The 16,815-nt window shown below is 40.4% G+C and overlaps 1 protein-coding gene across 6 annotated transcripts in view; it reads right to left on the bottom strand.

Moving 5' to 3' along the window:
* Window positions 1-16,815, bottom strand: part of ALK (ALK receptor tyrosine kinase) — a 313,946-nt gene that overhangs the window by 24,407 nt on the left and 272,724 nt on the right. For 5 of the 6 annotated variants that reach the window (XR_005818022.1, XR_005818023.1, XM_040550717.1 and 2 more), the window contains exons 12-18: window positions 12,307-12,469; window positions 7,871-8,021; window positions 5,340-5,471; window positions 4,186-4,330; window positions 3,333-3,395; window positions 1,613-1,711; window positions 765-917 (exon numbers count right to left, since the gene is read on the bottom strand). Coding sequence is in view for 4 of the 6 variants with exons in the window: in XM_040550717.1 (XP_040406651.1) it covers window positions 765-917; window positions 1,613-1,711; window positions 3,333-3,395; window positions 4,186-4,330; window positions 5,340-5,471; window positions 7,871-8,021; window positions 12,307-12,469 (906 nt within the window). In the remaining 2 variants the exon portion in view is untranslated. Of the gene's footprint in view, window positions 1-764; window positions 918-1,612; window positions 1,712-3,286; window positions 3,435-4,185; window positions 4,331-5,339; window positions 5,472-7,870; window positions 8,022-12,306; window positions 12,470-16,815 lie in introns of those variants that run through there. The other variant, XM_040550720.1, reaches the window with a different exon arrangement.

The raw sequence follows: 16,815 nt of genomic DNA, 5'->3' as shown, positions 1-16,815 counted from the left end.
TCACTTCACTCGGCAAAATGACCACGCTTTTTACCCACTTTACAGATGGGGATGGTAAAAGTACAGAACGATTTTCCCTTACCAATGACAAAGCTGAGAGCTAGATCCTGAAACTCTGGAATCACTTGCAGTAATTGCTGGGCAAGAATATGAAGGAAACCTAGTAACTGAACTCTGAGCATTCAGTTTTTCAAGTAAAGCAAATACAGGTATGTATTTCTTCAGAGATCTCTCATGCAGAATTTCTTACAGATTCTGCACATGCACTTTATGTGTCCAAATCCACAGGAATTACACTCTCCTGTACCTTGTACTTTTTGTTGTTGTTGTTTTCCTAAGAGGACTGTCCTGGAAGTTAAGTTTAGCTGAAAAATTCCTTTAGTGAGTAAACTTTCATGATTTCAGAGCAAAATGGAAGCATCAGTGCAACCAGACATGTTGCTCTTTGTCTCTTGAAGACAAAATTTGAGTCACAACACTCAGTGCTGCCCAGTATGCCACACATATACTATAAAGCAAACCAGTGACGCTGCTGGTTGCACCATACCTCTGTTCTCATGTTTCTATGTTCTAGCAAAATAACTCTTCAGCAAGTACCAGCAGGAAAGAAGGTAACATGCAACAGAAAGCCAGTTTTAAGAGAGAGACTAGATAAGACTTTCTGCATGTTTACATGCAGGAAAATGTAAACTAAAAAATCTACAGATTTTTACCATTCATTTTCTGTTTCATACCCCATTAGCCTATCCCTTACATCTACTTACCTACACAAGACACACCGTCCTCAGCCAATTCTGTGCCCGGCTCACAAAAGCAAATGACTTTTTGAGTCTCAGGATCAACACGGCACTCGTCCATCTCACAGTGACTGCAGTTAAGGTGCAGCCTAATATCAACCTCTCCATGCCCCTCTGTCACTAGGGAATGGATGAAAGAAGCCAAGTTAATTACTGTAAAGATCAGTCATATTGTTCCCATGGGAATTGACAGAAATGGAGGCATGGTGCTCACAGTTGCCAGATGTGGCAGGGTGAGCCTCAGCTAAGACACTGATTTCTCCTCGCTTTCCATGGCTGCTGTCCTTTTCTCATGTGGAAAATAATGTCCAGCTAAATGAGCCCCACTGCAGCTGAGGTGCACTGGCCCTCTTTCAGCAGGTAGTTCTACCAGGTTAATAAGGAGGCTGTTGCCAAGCCTAAGAAAAAAGGTTTTCTCTTTTCTGGTCCGTACCCCCTCTGAGATAGAACGCTGCAACATTTTCAAAACCCTTTGGCTGAATCTATCAGGCCAGAGTCCATTTGTATTTGAACATACTTCTGGCTGTTCTAAAGCAAACATTTTTTTGATTAAATATATATTTTTGTTATTTTCTGAACACACTGAAAACATATCCAACATGTAGAATTTTGGGCAAACAGGCTTAGGGAAGGCTGGAGTGGCAGTATTTGTGGGAAGCGTAAATGCTTTTCTGGACTTTGTTAAGCAATCTTTCTCCCTCATGTTTAGAATGACACTAAGCCATATCCAAAGGCTTTTAAAGTGTCCTACAGATGCAAACTATTCTTAACATGGAAGAAACTCACTAGAAGAGACTTCTGACCAACATGAATACCTTTAAGTGCTGGAGTGTATAAAGTACCAATTGGATTAATAAAGGACACACCATCCTCCCCATCCATCTCTGGGTCATTGTCCTCTGCAGCATTTCCACCTACATCAAACCAGAAGTTACCTTAACAGACTGAGGCTCATTAGCACTAAAATACAGATAAGCATGCATGGCTTCAGCGTATTTAGGGAGACATCCAAATGAGAAAAGAGAATAAATCAAAATTTTCAACATATAGGGAACACTTAGTGAGTTGTGATATGAAACACTGGACTTCCACCTCTAGAACTTCAATTTAATAGCTGCAGATTGTTACAATCTTAGTCCTGTTTTAGGCAGACTGTTGCAAACTAAGGGAGGAAGTTCATCTTTAACCATTTGGATGCTGTGAAAACATATAAGCCCTTCTCAATATTAATGTCGCCAACAGACTGGAAAACACCAGTGCTCACGGGCTAGTTCAGTATCCTTGTTGATCAAGGTAAGTACTGCATCAGCAGAGGGAATAAATTATCTGATATCCTTCTTCTCCTTTGCACCCTGAAAGCAGGGTGGTCCACCAGGAATGGAGACTGAAGGAATTTATACTTGAGTTGCTCATTTGTGCTTGAGCATATAGAACATATCAGGAGCAAAGTATGGGAAATACAAAGAACATGCCAGAAGCATAGTATGGGCCACATATTTTGTACTAAAAGCATGCAAAGATTCCCCCACCCCACCCAAAGATATCTTCTTTATTCCTCTTTAACCATCTTCAGTGCAAATCAAAATTATGTCATGTGAGGCATTCTGTTGGAAAAAGAAGCATTACACAGAAACATTCATACAAAACATGCACTTAATCATTTAAACTCATTACTTCTCAGATTTCAAGCCTATCATGGACTTGATTTAAGCTGTGGAGAACAAGGGGTTAAAACATCCACCATAATGCAGATGGCTGAAGAAACTATGTGGCTCAGGAGATTAAGGATTAGTAGAGACCTTGAACTCGGTCCGCACCAGTTATAATCAACATAATGCCATTTGACAGCTGTCCTGAGACCCACAGCACATGGAATTAGTTCCTTGTTGACTGAAGTCAACACCACTGTCACTATTACGAGGGGTCCTGGCTGGCAGCCTGAGCCCAGGAACCAAAGGACAGTGGAGACCACCTGCGTAGGACTGAGGCCTACCCACAGCAGGGCAGGGTAGAAGAAGCTGAATCCTTCCCCTGGCATAAAGCCTGGCTGCCAGTCTCCAGGACCAAAGTACTCAAAATACAGGTGCTGGCAATGGAGAACCCAGGCTGTGGCTCCTGCTTCTTCAGCACTATAACCCTAAATGGGTTAGTGCTCAAGAATCACAGCAGGATCTTGATGGCACATTTTTTCAGAGTGCAACGCTAGGATTACAGCTGAAGGACTGACATCTGGCTATTTGCTCAAAGACTAAATGCCATACGTTCATCTAGTGCTAAAAAGGAAACACACAGACATACTAATACGTAAAGTCTATAATCAAATATGCTATCCACAGGAGAATTATCTATCAGCCTTTTGCTAATCATTAGCACTAAAGGAGGGGAAGGGACACCTTGAACATGAAGCCACTTTACCTATATATCCTCCGCCTCCTCCACCTGAGGAGCACCCCCCTCCACCCCCTCCGAAACCCCCTCTTGTCTCCCACCCCCACTTCTTCATGGCCTGGGGGCAGGATCTTCCTCCAGTAGCACCTTCTAGCAAGGATTTTCCTGACCACAGGAAGGAAGTGTTATCATTCCAGCCACCTCCACCACCTGCAGTTAAGAGAAGAGAAAAGGCATATCTAAAGGTTATTTTTGTGTATAAAAAAATGCTGTAGGGATCTGCAGAATAAGCATTCATTTAAAACACCTCATCTGAAAGTAAGAATCTCATTCCTTTGTGAGATGTCCTTGCAATAGAGTGCTACAGTGACCTCATTTTAGAGCTTTCGACTGTGTTAATCATCTGCACCTCTTTTCACTAGTATTTCCAACGGAAAATGTCAAAAGATACCCTACCTACTCCCCAGCCACTTGCTACTGGCTTACAGAGCCTTCCCCTTCTCTTCACAAAAAAATACTTAAGAAAAAATCCCTATGTCATTTCTAACACGGAACAAAAGGAATTTATTGAAATGGATGTGAAAACATTTCCCAGCCCTGCTCAAAATACAACATACCACTGACTCACTTTCAGCTTTGCAGATTGTTCAGTCCAAGGTCTCTACACAGAGAGTTCTAGCCAGTGTGTAATTGTGCTTCTTCTGCATAAGCCAGGGAAACCATGAGTATTTATACACAGCAGAAAATAGTGCAAGGAGCTGGATGGTCTCAGCAAACTCCCACATCAAAACAAAAACAAAAACAAAAACCACCAACAACCAAAAAATAAAACAATCTTAGAGGTACCACATTACTTTGGGAGAATGTTGCCATTGCTATAGCTATACCATCTCTGACACCCTTATTTAGGCCAAGTATCCTCTATTGTGGGTACATCCACTGAATCTGAGAGTACCAAATATTCACAATAGTTTTCTTAAAAAGAATAAACTTTCCATACCTGCAGCTCCTGAATTTCCATTCAGCCCTGGAACAGAGGAATCATTCTCCAGCCTTTCTGGATGAAATGTGTCTGTTTTGGCCCTGTAGGCCCTGCCACCACCGCCTGCTGCAATTATCAAGGGGACTGGTTCTCCATTCTCCATCTTAACAAGTTCAGAAATAGAGGCAGTATTCAGACTGAGTCAGACTCACAGATGGAAGTTCAACCACATGCTTGTTACTGCATGTTGCACTAAACAGGCATCTAGGACTGCTGAGCACTACAAATCAACATTGTGTTATTTATGTATCAACATCCAAAAGATTAATGAACTGCACTAGTTCTACCAAGTTCTGCAACAGAGAACAATGGCATCAGCAGCTCTGTGAATTGTACCTACAATACTGATAGATCTTATAAAGCTTGTAATGCTACCATGTGATAACTTTCTGTTATCATCAAATGAAACAGATAAGGGGCACTGCTCTACGTAGTGCAATACAGTATCTCCACTGGTAAAGGGCAGCTACACTGGAAACTGTCTGAGCATGAAAAATTATGTAGAATTATGTAGAAGCTGGGTGATTTAAACATATTAACAGTGGTGTGAAACTGGTGTTTGCAAGGAGTACTGTCTCAGACAGAACACGACAGTAAAGATAAGTGTCCTCTAGCTATAGCGTTGCCCACAGAAAATATACAGGCTATATTCAACTTTTCTTGTCATTGCATTGTATAAGCCACAAATGTAGCTGAAGTTTAATGTTCTACAATGACAAATTTGAATAAAGTCCTGTGGAATTTTCCCTTTGCTGTAGTTTTATGCTTCAGAATCTTAGCTTGCATTGAAAAAAATCTGATTCAAACTGATGCAAAGGAAATTCCAAGACACTAAAGCAAGTGTGGCCATACCATGTAGCTATGTATACCATGTAGCATACCTAGATGATTCTGTGATTCTGTGATTCTATTCTAAAATGTGTGAAGAGCCAGCTCAGCTCACTACAGCTATCAACTGGAAATGAAGGACATGCAGAGCTCACTTTGTGGACCCTTTCCACAAAGTGCTGTACAAAGGTGTATAAAGGGCTCTCAGAAATTTCATGTTGTGATGCTGGAGGCAAGTGGCAAGATGTGTTTATGCTGAAGGTGCACAAAGAATGTTTCCATACCTTAAATATATAAGTTGCTCCGCCCCCACCTCCACCTCCTCCTGCCCATTCATTGACACTTCTGTTTACACGTATCTCTTCTTCGATCACATTGTTTTCTCCAATACACACTTTCTGAATAATGTCATTAGTCTGCAAACAGAAGAGCAGGGCTGAATTCTGGTGAGAAACCAGAATCTCTATGAGATCCTCATATACACAGGCCTTGTTATCTCTCTACCCTCCCAAACCACAGGTCTAATAAATGGTCCTCCAGTGAAATGACATACTCAGAAGTTAATGTTCTTCTAGAAGAATCTCATTTTTTGCTTCAGCCGTGGTCAGAAGAATTTGTTACCATTTTAACTGAATTATTTTGATGTGAAGTTCGGTGCTGACGTCTATCACCATGAAATACAGCTCCAGGAACGGTTTACATACAAGATGTAGCAGAATTTCCTGCAAATGTTTTGTACTATATTAGCCATCTGCATTTCACAAGCAGGGAGTAACCGAGCAATAGGTTGGGGCCAGGCAGTCAGTGTATGTCTATCCAGAACTAAGGTGTATTGGAGACGTACCAGAGTTAGCTTTAAGGTAAGTAGTCACAGCATGGACAGTAGCAATGAGCTCAGCATAGATTAAACATTTATCCAGACTTTCAAGCAAGTTTTGTTGTTCCTCTCAAGCTTGATCTGTATCAGCAATTATATTGTAATTATCAGAGCTAGCTTGTTCAAAGTCTACCAAAACAGGTGCTATCCCACCTTAGATTGCAATGATGACACAACGTTAAAGAAAATTCCTAACCTGAAAGCCTCCACATTTCCATGTTTTCCACCAGTTAGCACCAAATGTAATGAACTGTCTGCATTAGGCAAATCACTGAATTCACTAACTAATCTCAGACAACATTAATCCATCATTCCTAAGTACTTCTGGATCTAAATTAGCAATTAGCAATTTTTTAGCAATCACCTAAAAAGGGTAATTGCTGCTTCGATATTAAATTGGAGCGCTAAAGTGCATGACAAGATGGACTCTGCTTTGAGTATCTGTAAGCTGCAAGCACTGTTACTAGATTATTTCATTTTATAAGTTTCTGAGTTACATGATCTTGTTATGCACACTGAATTCACTGAGTTAATGGCACTTTATGGGAAAATGCACAAATAATTGTATAGAGGGACTGTTCTTCTATTTCCATCTGCTTTCACATATGTGTTTGCTTTCGGAAGAGGGACGTGATAAAAACATCCTCCTCAAGATACAGACTATTCTGTTAACACAGCATGTGTTCTAGGTTATGTCAGAGAATGAATGGCATCCATTCTGAGTGTGTAGTCTTGTCTATGGAACTAAACAATCCTTCTTTCCCCTGTCTTCCCTTTCCTTAATTGATTTGGAGTTTGGTAGAGATGATTAATAAAATGACAAAGTCCATGGCCCAGAGGAGCCACTAGATTACAACTGAATAAAAATAAAAATCCTTCACAACAAAGACATAGCTGATTAGAATCCAATCTAGTAAAGGTCCCTTCTACAAGTCAATACAATCTCTTTGCCTCCATGAAAGAATTACATCAGCACTCAATAAATTCTCACTAAGATTACAGTGGCCTGCAATTTAATGAGTCCATATGTTAGACTGAGCTGGAATGTCCTAGTTATAGACGTTAGATGGAAGTTTGAGTTAGGGCATTTCTTATTTCAAAGAGGCTTCATATTAATGGTTTGTTTGTAGATGTGTGTAATTCCAATTTTAACACTATTTACTTCAGCACCCAGCCTTGAGAACCCTTCTTTCTTGTCTACATTATTCAACCTTTTTCTGCTCTAAAAGACAGCTATGCTTTCTCTCCTTGGATGCCAGCCATTCGAAAGCTGAGAAATGCACAGCATTTAAATGTCCAGCTCAAACCTGCAGGTGAAATTTCATCACAAAATGCTTAGTTCCCTCCATAAGAATCTCTTATTCCCTCATCCTCCAACAAATACTAAAATATTAACATATTATTATGCCTGCAAATGGCAGAAGTTGTTCCTTTCCATCAAGACACTTGCAGCAACGTTTAGTTAATAACACAAAGATCAGGACTGACTCAGCAGTAATTCATTTATCTTTCCCGTTCCCATACAGAGAATAAGTAAAAGGCTACTGTCAGGTTGGCATCTCCAGTTGCAGAGTATTATGACAATGGCAGGGCTGGATTCAACAGCAGAACAAAGAGAAAGCCCTGTGAAGTCAGAGGGTAGGAAGGCAGGGTTGTCTTTTCTCTCCAAACCCCCCCACAGATGCTCTGAGATATGCAGATCACTCAGATGCCTGATCAGAAGTGTATTATCAGTGGGCCCTCAATGTTGAAGATGAAGTGAGCATAGTGACATGGTACTTTAGCTTTTGACATTCAAGACCTCCTAGTAAAACTGTAGCTATCCCTTGAAACACATAACGTTAAATCCCCTAAGGACAATGATTTTCTCTGCAAACAGATAAAACTCCACAGATCTGTAGAAGGTATTAAGGCAAAACAGAAAGGACAGTCACTTACACTAGGACAAGCATCTTCTCCTTGCTGTCCCACCAAGATATACAAAGTATCATCCTTCTGGAGGTCAAAAATTCCCAGTACAGACACGCCGTGGGACCTCACCATAGTGTTCTTCCCTCCTTTCCCACCAGCTGCTCCATAGCCTGAGATGCTGCAGGAAAAACAAACAAACAAACAAAAAAAACCAGGAATGTGGCACCCGAGTTGGTGTCACAGGGCCTTGCCCCAAAGACACGGCGCTCTAAAAACATCTAAACCCAAAGCCTGAAGACTGAGGTCTTCTGCTTTATATGTTTGTGAACTTGGGTAGCTACAAAACAGCTTCTTTCATACTGATTCTTTGGCAAACACTTGCTGAGGACACACTGAGCAAGTCCTCGTAGTTTCAAACTTTAGTATATGAAAAACATCTTGTTTCTCAGAAGGCATACCATTGACAGGTTTGCAGCAAGCACTGGAAAGAACAGAAGCAGGAGAACCAAAGAGTACAATGCATATGGCTAAAAGGAACATTATGTGCAAAATTGACAGAGAGACTTGAGAAAGCAGACCATAACTGGTCCTGATACTGTCGACCAGATGGGAAACAGTTCTGCAGTTTCCAGGACCAGAATGTAGAAGAGTAGATGGTCACACTAACTGCAGTAAACAAGGAAGGCAAAAGCTCCCTGGCTTAACTCACAGTCCCCATGAACATCACACTATCTCTGGCCAGGAGTGGCTAGATTGCATACAGAGGCTGTTGCAGTCTCAATTAAGGCACTGGGACTTTTATTTCAAGCAGCCAAGATTCAGAGGTTCTTACTGTTGATGATGTATCCAAAGATTTGACTGTAGTACTGTATTGCTCAGCTCCTCTCTCTCCCTTTCTATGTACGTAAGTGTTTTACATATTTGAAGCACTTTCTATTCACAGGCCTTCAAAGCACTTTATACATATCATCATAAAGCACACATCTCTGCTGCAACAAAACACAAAGTTGCTTGACTTCACTAGCAAGTGAGTGGTGGCAAAGCAAGTTCAATACAGATTTTATTTCAGCAGGTGATTCTCCACTGAATTTAGTAGCTCTAAATAGCTATTTCCATGACAGCAAAATTCAACCCAGATTGTGTAAACAGTGACTGCGGGGCTAAGAATACAAAATTTTCCCTTGGCTTCCTACCCATTACACTAAGGTGCTGCTCTCTTTAACTCCTTCTCTTCTCTAGCACATGGTGAGTCTTTGCCCAGCACAGTCCTGCAGGCAGTCTATAAAAAGAACAAGCCAGCAGGGCTCAATGTGCATGAGAACCCTGACAAGGTCAGGCAGGCAGCTCCCTCAGGGGACAACCAGCTCACTTTTAGCTATCTCCTTGCCTTAAAGATTAGCACGAGGAACTCACCTTGTGATACCACTCTGAGGCAGCCAGCATGGAGTAATTCTAATGTCGAAGCAAACATGGAGCAACAAGTGCCTCATAAAGCACATTAGATCTGTGCAATGTGACACGATTATATTCATGCCACTCTCAATAACCAAAGCAATCATTCCTCAGTTAGGTTGCACTGGATCCAGCAGAAAAAGCAATGGACACAGTACTGAGCTCCCCTGAACAGATGCTGTATGAACCTGAAGACTGAGCTGATTTGCTGTAGCATTTCATAATGGCTAATGAGGTGCACTATCAGGCACAGCAAGCTGGCAAGGCTAATCAGCTGCGATTAGAGGGCATATTTTTCTGTGTATGAACAGATTTCGTATATAAGCAATGATGTCAGGAAATTTGAGAGAACCCATTTTTGCCTCATTCAAAGGCTGCAGACAACAAATGGTAGATTTGGGTGACAGCCATTCCATATTTAAAATGCGTGTCACTATTTAAACAGATGGGTTATCTTGACTTCATGTTATAGCAGGATCCCTTTCCTTAGATACAACTTTTTTTTTTTTTTTTTTTTAATGGGAGGGATCCATTTAACCATATTGTCACTGAAGAAAGACTCAGACCACCCTGAGCATATGTCAGCAAAACACAACATCTTACAGTGTCTCCCTCCTTTTCTTTTCCTATGACACATGTTGGAACTGAAAAAAAACATGGTGTCTTCAGTAAGGAGCAGAATGTGCATAGGGCACTGACAGTGCAAACCAGTGCTGGAGAAAAAAAAAAAAATCCACCTCTAAGTAGTAAATCCACCTCTATCTTCACACTGGAGATAGTTTTGAGAATATAAAAAATGCGGTGTCTAGGTTGGCCAAATGAGAACAGCATCTTACATTCCACAGTCCTAGGTTCTTGCTTTACTTTACAAGAAGGGACCATATGATAGAGAATGGTGGAAGTGACATCAAATGGGTCACACAGCAAAATGAACCAAAGACTCTTGCTTTAAAAACAGAAGGAATCTGTATAATGGATAGTAACATGTAATTCATTACAGCTTACTTCTCTCATACTTGATCTTACACCTAGATGTGGGATGACAAGACCTTCTGAATGTTTAGAAGGAAATCTGTAAAGTTCAGGATAAAAAAAAGATATTCTTTTATATTGCCTAATTATTATACAAAGTGCAGTCCCATGGGATCGAACCAGCTGATTATGTCTGCATCAGCAAGAGAGCATGTAGTACTCTAACCTTCAAATGAAGCAGCCTACAACATGTGGCAGTATACCCAGGCCATCATAGATGGTGGGGTTTTCTGGGTGTGGTTAGCTTGTGTTAGCAGAATTTTGTGAAAAGTTAAGCTTTCCATCTTTGGATATTAATGATAATAAAGCATGTTTTGTCTTGTCTTCACATGATCTATATTCTTCTTATTAAATTACCAGGAATGTAACTCACTGCTCTAAATTACATAGTGTAAAATATACCGATGTACCATAATAGGTTTCTTAATAGCCCAACAGCCAGCTGGAGGATTTTATCTCTGGGTCAGGTATATTGGAGATGGCTATCGGACTGACTTATAGGATCCACACTACAGCAGACCTGCAGAGAGGAGCTGAATACAGGCGGTGGGTCCAGACTCTGGAAAATCTAGAATTGATATTGCAACTTGACATTTTCCTAAGGCTATACTGGGGTCTTTCCTGCCCCTTCAGCAGCTCAGAATCAGGAAGATGTCAAGTTAATGGGCCTAAGGCCTGTAATTGCTGCTTCCTTTCTCCAGGTTGTGAATTATCTACTACAGCCTTAAGAGGTGCAGAAAAGAATGTCACTCTGTTAATGATATTAGCCATTTATTATCTATACAGACTTTAAAAGTCTGTTAGGTCTTTTATAGGACTTAAATAGACAGGTTCTTCCAGTAGGAGCCTCATTTTACCTGTGGTTCATATTGTGTAGCAAAAATCAGCCTATTTTTACAATAAAATTTTGGCAATTTCTCGACCTGCGTTATTAAAGAAATGACAATGTTGTAAGTTTATTGCCTCTTCTCTTTTGGGCTATACTTTATATCTCTATTTACTGAATGCTGGTCCTGAAAAATTTCATTCACCTCAGGCAGCTCATTTTTGATAGCTGAGTAAAATATCATTAATGCTTTTTTCATTACCATCAATCCTTGTGGTAATAGGCACTCAGGTAGAGCTTGAGGGTAGCCTCACCTAACCATTTTCTCAAAACTGCTTTGCAGTAGACTTCTGTTAGAGACTGATATCTACTCCGAATATTAAAGTTCTTTTTCAATAAAAAGAAAAAAAAATCAGAAGTAGCCAGTAAGTTTTAACTGAAATTTGTCCAAAGCCTTCACTGGAATTTTCTGCTTTGAAATCCATGGCACCATCATTGATTTCAATAGGGAATGTTGCATTAAAAATACACTAGATAGTCATTGATTCAAAGTGACAGTTCTGCTAATAAACTGATGCATATAATGGCTTGATGTTACCATTCAGATGTAGTGGGCTATTTTTTTGTTGTTTTTATTGTTTCCCAGCAAAAGCAAAGAAGAAAAAAAAAGTGGTAAAAATCAGATTAAGTCGTATTGAGTTGTATCTGATCATCTCCCTTTAAGGATGACTCCACAAAGGGATTTAAGCATTATCACCCTCAGTAACAAAGGCTAAAATTTAGGTGTCTGGCTTCCAAAATCAATCCTACAGTGGTGATCTAGGCTTACAGGTTCAACTTACTATACCTAGATTCAAAACAGTCAGGGTGCTGAGCAGAGCTTGACGCAAGCTTTTTCTTTTCTCCTTTCTCCTTCCTTGCCTTGCCTTGCCTTGCTTTGCCTTCCCTGGCCTTTTTCATCAAAAGGTTGCATCTAGTAGTCAACAAATCTGAAACTGGAAAGGCTGAAAATCACAGAATCAGGGAGAAGTAAAACCCATGTATAGCTGACTAAATTTCTGAATATAACATCATATATGCCTAGCATGTATCCACAGCATGGGAAAGTTTCAGTGCAAAGACACAGTACGAGAGTAAGAGATGGTTTGCTTACCTGTATGTGTTGGTTGCTGGTACTCTCCAGATCTGAATGCCTTGGAGAATCCCTTCAGCTCCTACGACCACACTGAGGTTGGAGTTCCTGTAGGCATTATTACATTGGCTCTGTGTGGGGCCATAGGGTCCACTGGCACCACATGTTGTGAATAGCCAGTGATCTGAAATGAGGACAAGCATGCCCTGAACACCCAAAAACAAAGTAGCTGTTCTGCTCTTTATTCACTTTCAGTTGTTGCTGGATCATGAGAAGAACCTGGTCCCTGAGGTTCTAGCCAGAACAAATATTCATTCACAGAACTCTTTCAAATGACTCACAACACTGTGCAGTTTGGTATTTGACAGCTTTTCAGTGACAGCTCCTCAAAATTACCACAACCGTGAGCATGGCTTTACTTTTTCTTTTTTTTTTTCTAAGTTACTTTTTCTACTTTTTTCAAGTTGGAATGACATTGCTGACTTCTGGGATAAGTCGACAGGCTGAATCTTTCTTCCCCCCCAGTAGGGACACCTATTGGGTGAGATTCAAACTCCCAGTTATACTGAGTGCTTCCCTGGGAAACCTAACAATCACTATACAGTTGTTTCATAAGTTAGCACATGTGTAGTTGGTTGTATTTGTCCTATTCTTGGCATTTGCACATGCTTTGCAGACAGAGTATTTATCACCAGCAACCCAAAAGAACCTGTACTCCTTTTGCTTCAATAAACTACACCAGCCATGTACTATACTGATAGTGTGTTGTGCTATTTGTGCATCTGTGATCGTGATAATTCAATATAACTACAGCAAGCGCACTCAAAGTGCTGCACTATTGTGTTATTTGTGCATCTGCCGTGATCATGATAATTTAATATATTGAATGTGACTGGACTTACAGTGCCAAATTGGGCATCAGTCAGAATCTAAGACAAGCTGCCCCCAGCCCCTCTGATATTTGAGGACAAGCTGGAATTCAAGGGGGTTTAGGTCCTGCCAAACTTCCTTACCCTTTAACACAACACTAGCCCCATGCAAATATGTTTTTAGAACAAGGCTTTGCTGATTTGTGCCTCACCAATCTGAATTTTTAATTTGAACACATGATGCTGAAATGTCATGTCTCTTCCAAAAGATTCACTATTAGGGCCAGCACAGTTGCAAGACCACAATGCTCTTATAAAACCCACACTAATATGTTTGCTAGTAGATCAGGAAATATTTCCTAGGTAATCAAAACTAACATATAGATGGAAAATAAGTAGACTAAGCATTTTTGGTGCTCTTTAAATATGATCGCTCATCCATACTTGTTAACAAGCTAATACACAGTATCCAATGAACTCCGTTATTGGAATTCATCCTACTGACATAGAATATGTTAGTAGAATAAACTGCCATTAAAGACAAAAGACACATCTAAAAAAAGATATTTCTACAAATGGTGTCAGGTCAGCCAGTCCTCTTTATGGTATCATTAAAGGGTAGTAATTTTCCCCCCAACTTCCTCTAATGCAAAACAACATATGCAGACTCCTTTAGTACTTTCTAGCTCAAACAATGAGAAGATTAGCTGGATCTGCTTCTTGGCATTTGGAGCTATTGTCTAAGCAGATCTGGTCTAGAAATGATGGTCAAAATATTTTTGGACAAGAGAGGCAAACAGCTCTACCATTATTGTTGCTGGAGTAGCTTACCTGCCAGAAATAAAGGCAATACATTAGTTTAGCCATGCACAAGTTTTCACAAACTAATCCTTAAGATGGGCTAAATTCATTCTTATTAAAAAGTTCAGTGCACGAAATGGATCAAACAATTTGGCAGGACTGTAAGAAATAAAGTGGCTGGTACTTCTGAAAACCCTTCATAACAGAGTCTTGGCTGTTTCAGAAGCAATGCAAAACTACTTTAAGAAAGCTTCCTAATCAAAGTACTGCTGAGAGAGTAAGCTCTTCTGTCTTATTGCAGAATCTACATCATCGCTCCTCCAAACCCTCCTGGAAGGACCTTCTAGGGACTTTGCTACTGTTGCTTGTTTTATACAAATACTTACATACTTATTTTACTATTTCTCAAATTCTTCAGCAATGGGTGGCTGTATAAAGTCTTAAAATTAGTAGGCAGCAAATGGAAGAATTCCCCTTTCCTCCTCTGAGACAAATGCACCCCTTCACTCCTTCCCCCCAAAAACGTGAACAACAGGTATGAGGGAAAAGCACCTAAAAAGGAAAGTAGTTCTAAAGGTTCCTATGTAAAATGCTTCAGTAGCTCAGATCCTGAAAAACTTACAGTCTTATACCAGAAGTTACATATGTTTATTATTTTTCTGGCAAAAACAAAAAACAAAGAAAACCAAAGCAAAATTTCACACGAAATGGAAGATGAGACTCATTCTGTCAGCTATCACAATGATTTAACACTGTAGCATCCCAGTGGACTAAGCCATCTGCACTGAAACATATGTTTAGTAATGCAGACAGGTAAATGTCTTCACTTGGAACAGTAAGAAGCCATTTGGATGTCTCTGGTGAAGCATCAAAAATACTCCCAAGGGTAGAAGCAGATGACCTTCAAGGGTACAATACACCCAAAACTTGAGAGAATCAAAATGGAAAACTGAAAGTGATAAAACCTACCACAGACCATAGCTTGTGCACACTGCTGCTATAGTTAAGCTTTGCATTTATGATTTACTCCAGTTAAATAAACCTCATTCCTTAAGTATCTGCTCACCTGGAAGAATTACCTCTAGACTATCACACGCGCAACACAGAGCATGGCTCTACCTGAAACTGGCAGCTGTTGACTCTCACTGGGTTCCAGGTACAGGGGATCAATAAACTGTGTCTTATTCCAAAATGCTATTTAATGACCCTTTGTTTCCTTAAACAGCCCAACGTCCTGTCAGAATAGAAGAAAAGTGCCCTCATGCTGTAAACGTTATATCTCCAGACTTTGAACTGAAAAGCATTGGTACTTTCCAGTTCTTCAGCAGACTAAAGGGTGCTTACTTCCAGTGCAGAGGCAGTATCAGGGTAAGACCAAATAAATTTAAGATTAGTGAATGTGCATCTAAGCTCTTAGAACCTGACTTTTACAGCAGAGTATGACAGGTCTAAAGAATCAAAAGCCACAGATATATTATGCATGTATGACATGACATAAGGAACCCGGAGATGACTGAGTACAGGAGGTACTATCTTAGATTTCAAAAGTGGTCCTGTTGTGTTTACACAGTGGTATAAGCAAGATTATATCTAAAGCCTCCCTTGTTCTGCAGCTGCTGTAGTCAGTGCTAGCAAACATACTTAATTGCTCAGTTCAGGTAGATGGTGGACAGGAAGGGATGAAGACATGTTCCAGAAGCAGTAGAGCTGGGCAGTGACATTCTCATAAAACATAGCAGGAGGAAGTCTGGCCCAAGCGAAGTCCATAGGCAGCTGATTTCAAAGAGCAAGGATTTCAGTAAAAGACAACAGAGAGGTGTTGCATGAGCTCCTCATTTGTCACTGCTGCACTGACTTGCAGACAGTAGTCTTCCTCCCATTTATATTCACTTTCATATTTTTATACCAAAAGCTATTCCAACACATAGCAGTTTTGTTGCTGAATTTAATGGGACAGAATATGGCATGGGAAGATGTTGCCCCTCATTTCAACATGATCAGGACAGATAGGTCTCAGTTACTGTTTTGGATACTGACTAAAAACCTCACACTTTCCTCCCTCTTCTCTCTTAAGTTTCACAAAACCAATCCTCGATCTGCAGATACAACAGTAGCCAAAGGTCTTAAACCACTAACCTAGTATTAAAACAGACTCAGAGTAATCCCTACCTTAGATAACCCACCATTTCTTTTTTTTAAGGTAAGAATAGACATTCATTCATCCCCTGTAAAGTCCTGGTTTTCCCTGATTCTAGAAATGAGTGCAGCACATCTCATGAGCTCAAAGACAGCATTTATATGGGTTGCTGCCTGACACAGCAGTTTACAGTAATTCAATCTGCAGCATTATTTTAATCTCCAAAGACTAAAGAAGCAGCCCTGAAGTGAAACTCCTTAAGCAGCTAGGTGAGAAACACTGATGCCCAACTGTGATCTGCTGCATGCTGCATGGCATGCCTCTTCTTTGTTCTGCAGCGTGTGACAGGGTAACACTGCTGGCACTTCACACACACCTGACAGCAAAAAAAGCAGGATTCCCCGGTCTAAATCTTCCCCAACAACTAGCACATTTTGGAATGTTGCCCAACTTCATGCAAGTCACAGATGGCTGATTTCCAGAAACAGCTGGGCATTCCCATAATGAAAACTACCAGGCAGCCAAATGCAGGGTCCCTAATATGTTCTGACATTGGCAGTTGGAAGATACTAGCTGGGCTTAAGAACTGGAAATTCCTTTTTGGGATGTGGGGAAGAAAATAAATGAACATTGCTCTGAGATCAGGGTATTAAATTTCAGTGAATAATTTATACATCAGTTCATCTGATAGAATGCCTACTTCCACAAGAAACTTGACAAAAG

Source organism: Cygnus olor, chromosome 3, assembly GCF_009769625.2.
Source record: "Cygnus olor isolate bCygOlo1 chromosome 3, bCygOlo1.pri.v2, whole genome shotgun sequence".
Taxonomy (NCBI): domain Eukaryota; kingdom Metazoa; phylum Chordata; class Aves; order Anseriformes; family Anatidae; genus Cygnus; species Cygnus olor.
This window is presented reverse-complemented; position numbering and strand designations above follow the sequence as displayed.